At 34.8% G+C, this 6,753-nt stretch overlaps 1 protein-coding gene across 1 annotated transcript; it reads right to left on the reverse strand.

The window, feature by feature from the left end:
- Nucleotides 1-3,259: 3,259 nt before the first annotated feature.
- On the reverse strand, nt 3,260-5,672 carry LOC116142245 (phosphopantothenoylcysteine decarboxylase-like). Its single transcript, XM_031427686.1, has 3 exons — nt 5,467-5,672; nt 4,636-4,983; nt 3,260-3,819 (listed from the first exon to the last, which is right to left on the reverse strand). Exons 2-3 carry the CDS (start codon nt 4,978-4,980, stop codon nt 3,526-3,528), a joined length of 639 nt encoding a protein of 212 aa, XP_031283546.1. The 5' UTR covers nt 4,981-4,983; nt 5,467-5,672; the 3' UTR covers nt 3,260-3,525.
- Between the last annotated feature and the right edge of the window lie 1,081 nt (nt 5,673-6,753).

The following is a 6,753-nucleotide window of genomic DNA, read 5'->3' on the forward strand; positions in this document are numbered from 1 at the left end:
TAGTTATGACATCGAACCTTCTTTCGGGAAAGTAAGCTCTACTCCATCGCTCGAAACCAACATCATGCTCAAGATACTAAACAATTCTATCATCCTTGATTCGGATTTGTCAGAAGTGCTCCTCGAACTCATTAACTCGATAAGCTTTTACTACCATGCAGTATGTCTGAAGGAGACCAACACACTTAATTCTTGTTTTATGTTCTCAACAAGGTGTCCATGCAGAATCCGTGATGTGCTTGAAGGTAAATAGTGGCAATCCCCTTCTTTATAAAGTTGTGCCTATCAGATATTATGCACAACTCATCACTGTCAGGCATTATCGTACGTAATTGCTGAAAAAATCAAGTCCACCACTTGTCGTTCTCAAAGTCAACCACACACCATACAACAGGATATGTGTGATTCTCGCTGTCCTGTGCAATGGCCACCAACAATATACCTCCATACTTTCCTGTCAAAAAGCAACCATTAACAGCCAACAACTTTCTCATGTTTACAAAACCCACTATAGCAGCAACATAAATAACAAAAAAATATTTAGACCTCATATTCTTGTCCCACTTTAAAGTCGTCTTACTACCTTAGTTTATTAACTCAAGCATATAATGGTACGCTTTTAATACTGTGTACCCGTGCTTCGGCATGCCACTCACAAAATCTTGTTCATGTTGTCTCCCTTTCCAGCATTTCCAGTAACTAACAGCGCATCCCAATTCTGTGCACATAAGTCTTTGAATGTCCTTAGGAGATGGATCTTTCCCTTCAACAAACTGACTTTTGACAAATTATCCAACAACATCAGCGAAGGCTTGTCGATGCTCACCTGAAATATTTCTCAACCCACATGTGTGCTCACGAGTGTATCTGCTAACAATAAATTTTTCGGACTCCGCCAACTTTCTACAATAAAACCCCTACTTACACTTTCGGCCACGACATACAACCATCACTACCGATGAATTAGACTTTTTGGTGATGAACTCAAAATTACCTCTCACGGCAACAAGTTTTAGCTTCCTCACCGCTTCCTCTTTGTTATCAAATAAATACACTATGAGCAAGTCCGATCCATTAGTAAAAATATGAGCTGATTCACTACTACCTATAGTTGTCGTCTCTGAACCTGCATAAAAGACTATAGTGTTCTCTTCCTCACAAACTACACCTTCTACATTATCTGTATTTAAAGAAATCTCTACATCTACAGGAACATGTACGGGGTCCTCCTTGTCAACATTTTCATTATGTCGCAGATGACCAACCTCTTCTACAGTGTCCTCCTCACCACCCAAATCACCGCCTACTCTTGATTTTTCAACTAAGAAATCAATGCCCTGCCCTCGTAGTTCAAATTAAAACCAGCATTCTCTCCACCAACTTCCTCGTTATCTCCTTCCTTTGAACCAACTTCCATTGGTTTATCTACAAAAGAAACCCTTAAAATCGGCCTCGAACCATTATCGCCCACATCAATCATATATAACTTCACACCTTCATCTGACTTTAATATAGCAGGAGGTACCTTATAATATTTAGTAACTCTGCTTAAAACATACTTCACAACTATATCACTACGTGAGCAACTCAAATCACATCTTCTAATTATTTCATCAATCAACTCATCAAAACTAACCTCTGTGCTCACAGCAATTGGTATAACTTCTTTGCTCTTCCCAATCCACTTCCAACAACTTTTTTCCTCCCTCACCACAATATTCAACACCCAAAACAACTTGTCCCATGTCTAATAATAGCCAAATATCTATAATGCAAGAAAAAAAAATTATTAACTGATGTATTAAGGATTGACAGACTTTAAAAAGCATCTACAGAGTCGCTTGAGCGATCTGGTGTATCGCCTGAGCGATCTGGTATATTGCTTACTGGACCGCTTAAGCGATCTAGTATAAATAATTCTGAATCGCTTAAGCGATCTGTTGCCATATATTAGACTTATAGCAGATCGTTTAAGTGATTTTTTGTCATACACCTGATTACTTAAGCGATCTACGATCTGCTGCATTATACCAGACATACTAGATCGCTCAAGCGATACACTAGATCGCTCAAGTGATCCATCATATCCAAAACACTTTTTCAGTCATCTCCACTTACAATCGGTGCTATCACCCCCAACTACCCACAATGCAAGAAAATATTCAATAAATTTCACTCTTTTCAACTTGCATTACTTCAAACACAACCCAATAACCTAAACAACTAAATCAAAATCATAACCTAAACTCAATCCATCATTAAATCTTTGTAAATCGAAATATAAAATGCAAAGAGGAGATACACATACCTAAACGAAATATCAGAAGGAGGAGGAGGAGAAGGTGGATCTGTGGCAAAGAAGATGTTAATGGCGGAGGAAGAAGATGTCGACGAAGAAGAAAAAGAAGATGTAGACGAAGTTTAGAAGAAACAACAATTAGGGGAGGGATGTGTTAATGGCAAGAGGAAGAAGAAGAAGGTGTTTAGGTTTGTTTCTAAGAATTTCGGCTCTTTGAGGACATATTATAATTTTTAAAAGATTACACATTATTTTGTTAATCCTAATTAACCACTAATCATGTTTAATTAACCTTAATCAATAATAAGACTATTTACTTAAGACTTTCAAACTACATGACCTTTTAATTAAATTTGAAACTTGATTTGGCATTTTAATAAAATGCCCTTTCTTTCGGGGAGTGAACAGCTCAAAGATGACTTCCAATTTTAGTATTTATTTTGAAAAAGATTACACCGCATTTGGAAGGCTACTGCATCTATTCTCCAACCATAATTCGTTTGTTCATTTTCAACTTTGGTTGTTTCAGTTGTTTAATGTCTAGGATTGTCCAACGGAAAATTGCCACCAACAAACTTTCCCCCATTTGCTTGGTTTAATTTCCAGAGCGTCTTTTTCAAGCATTTACTTGAGCAGCGAAAAAGGAACACGGAAATGTCTACTTCATCAATCAAACAAGATCTACACATCACCCACTAGTAAAAGTCTTACAAAACACAAAGTATTGATTTTCTATGAGAACACAAACCTGGATAAAAGACATCTCCAGATTATAGAATATTAAGATGGCGCTTTAAACAATGACGGGCTTAACTCTTGCAAATGTTACCATTTGTCCCTCATGTTTACTCTGAGGGGACAGTATGATATCGCTACATTGGGAGCACACTCAACTTTCTTATACCAACAAAGTCTGCAAGTGACACGTTTGATGGCATTTTCACAAGCATGAGATACCGATTCAGGCAGTAAAATGACATCAACCGTGAAGTTTAAAATTCATATTTCATCACTATGTTGACCTTGGTATGTAAATCTAGGCATTTAGAATAACGTACATGATCTAGTGGTCAAACAATAGCTAATGAAATAAATTCGGATGAACTTCAACAGGGTATTGTCTAAATGTACAAGCTGAATGCCTGGATCCACAAACATGAAATACAAAATGCACCTGGTAAAGAGATAACAAACCACAACAAATAATGCAATCCATGCATACAAAATTAACCAACTCTTCCATCACCCAATTGATTCCTTGACTCACAGAAAAGTCTCACAGTTTGATAGATCAAAGACGGTTCAGCCATTGCACCATTTCCGTAATCCCCACAAGCCAGCCTTTTTGTGACAGGTGGTATAAGAGAAATTCCTAGCTCATCAATTGACATAAGGTGCCGCTCAGTGAAAGGATTGGTCCACATGAAAGTGTTCATAGCAGGTGCAACAAACAGTGGTTTGTCATAGTCCCATGCTCGTACAACGCATGTTAGCAAATTGTCGCACAATCCTCCAGCTATCTGCAATACACACAAGATATAAAACAAAATTTACGATGTGAAGAGAACACAAAATACATAAGACCGTCAAAGGAAGTCACTCCCAGCAGGTATAAAGGACAGTGACCCTAAATCATATTAACTTACTCAAAAAAGCAAACATGCTTATACATGACACTAGAGTGCTTCTAGATTTCACTTTATTTCTTAAACATAAGGAACCTGCACATGGTTCATTGCTTGAAAATAGAGAACACAAGGTAAAAATTTTCAATTATAAGTTTTAGTTCACTATGCCAACTTAATGATTGGAAGCAAAATAAGATGCCATGATAACAATCTGGCAATCAGGATGCATTCTATAAGACATTGATAAGCTCTCTGAGTCTGAATAGAGCATAAAAGAACACAGAAATCAGTTCCTAGTATAAAGGCATGCAGTTTGACTAAAATTATTGACATTGGAAATTAACACATGATTATTCACAAGTCAGGTCTTTGTCCCATACATTCTTTATTTTTATTGTCTTTACTCATTGACAAAATTAGCAAATAATAAGAAGCTAATGGCATCCTGCACTGGTATCAGACGGCCAAAAAAAATAATCTAGGTGGGCCAAATAACAAACGAACAAACTAGTGAATTTGTTACTGATTATTTTGTCAGAATCTATTTCAGAAAAATCTGTGTTCAATGATGTTTCCATCCAAAAAAATTTTTCCTCTTTCTGATTCTGACGATTGCGATATGCTCTCCTAACACATCTTACTGCCAATTAAAACATACTACATATTTTTTTTTTAGAAACAAGAATTCCAAGGTGCCAAAAGAATTACCTTGCCAAGTGTGTTCGCTGACAATGGGGCAATAACCATAATATCAGCCCATCGGCGGAGCTCAATGTGCAGTACACTATCACCTATTTTGTTCCAACTTGACCATTCATCCTCATCAGTGTAGAGAATCACATCCTTAGGAATTGATGCTCTATCAATGAAGTGAAGAGAGGGCTTTGTTGCCACTGCTCTTACTTCTGCCCACTCCGAAAAGCAATGGCAGAGATTCCCAAACTTTATGGCAGCTACACTTCCACTTGCAGCAAGTAAAATTCGGGGTCTCCTAGGAGCAGCATTCATTTGAATCGACTCACTCTCTGCATTTGTAGCTTCTGAGTATGCCATAACCTTTACCAAAAAGAATCACCAATGATATTAAAAGTTTCATAAAACCTTGCATTATCATACTTGCAAATAAATTCGCCAACACAAACTAAAAAACCTTCAAATAAAATTGATAATCTCTATAAAATAAAATTTAAATCTGCATATCCATTCCTTGAAGAACCTATCTTAAAATTAATGTCACCGGGAACTAACATTTGAGACTCCAATTGAGATGCAGGACAAGAAAAAAATCACATATAATACCGACATGCGTATAAAAATACTACAAACACGAGTGATCTTAGCAACTCTATCTTAAATTTTCATAATGTTCTAATTTTCCACTACAAATTGTATCAAAAAAAAATCCTCAGTTTTTTCATCATCCAAAATGGTCATGAAGAAAAAAGTTTGACAAAACGTAATTCGCCAGAAAATCATAGACAGGAAATAAAAATTGATAGTTAAGAACTTGGGCAAAATCAATGGTTGTTGTGAACTTACTGTAGAAAATGGTGTGAATTGAGTTAGGGTTCTGATGCAAAACTCCCGGGAGAAAAACAGGAGGAGGTTAAAGCTCAAAACGCGAAGTTTTTAGCTTCCCAACCACGGGCGACCTTGGAGGTCTCTCCAAAGAAAGTGCAGCTCTGAATTGTCTTGAGTCTCTGAGATTCGCTTTCAATTTTCATTTTGTGAAAAAGACCACTCCATTTCGGGATTTAAGTAAAAATAACCATAACATACTTAAAACTACAATAATAACCAACCTAATAATTGAAAGACCAACTTAACCTCAGAGCACGCCTAACTCGTTTTAGAGGCAATTTAAAACAAGAGAAATGCTAAATTTCAGAACACCCGTCCCCCTCGTTCGTTCAAACCGGAGAAACCAAAGCTACATTTCAAATTTCCTTCGCCGTGAGATAACTCATTAGGATTTATTTCTTAGGATTGGATTTTACCAAATTAGACAGATTTGGTTATGTTACATTTGGTGTAACATGGATTCGAATAAAAGAATATATCAAAAAAAATTAATTAAAAAACTTTTTAATGATTAAATATTAAAATACTTTATAACATTTTATTTACCAAATTATGTAAAAAAAATTATATTAGATAATTATTTATAATTATATAACATACAAAAAGTTTATACAAAATCTTGTATATAAAATAATATAACAGAATATTTGATTAAATGGATCAACATATAAAATTAAGTTAATAAATGCATATTAAATGATGGTGAATAACATATGACAATATTAAATTTATATCATATTAATTTGTATATAGTATTATTCGTAGATTAAATAAAAAATATAAAAAAAATACACATTTACTTAACATAACTATATGAATAAAGTCTAATATTTAAAAAAAAAAAATTAATATACAGGTAGGGGTAGTATTGAAAATATCCCTAGTTAGTAAATACGGGTACGGCAAAAAAATGGTACGGGAATTTTACGGGTATAATACGGCAAATGGTGAAAAATACGTTTATAAAAATTCGGCCATAAAATTCGGGTACGGAAAAAATACGATACGGTTATATACGGGTTTAATACGGTGTATTGTCAATAATACGTTTTGAAAAATACGGCAATATTAATCTTAGTTTTAATACTTTTATGGATTAACTGGTTAAATAAGCTTATTCTTTATGTTAAATAACCTTAAATAAGGTTAAATAATAATTATTATAAAAAATAACTGATATTCAAATTATAGGTTTTAGACTCAAACACAATATTTAGCCAATGATTCTTTACTAATTTAAAACTT

Source organism: Pistacia vera, unplaced genomic scaffold (genome assembly GCF_008641045.1).
Source record: "Pistacia vera cultivar Batoury unplaced genomic scaffold, PisVer_v2 Contig406, whole genome shotgun sequence".
In the NCBI taxonomy this organism is placed as follows: Eukaryota; Viridiplantae; Streptophyta; class Magnoliopsida; order Sapindales; family Anacardiaceae; genus Pistacia; species Pistacia vera.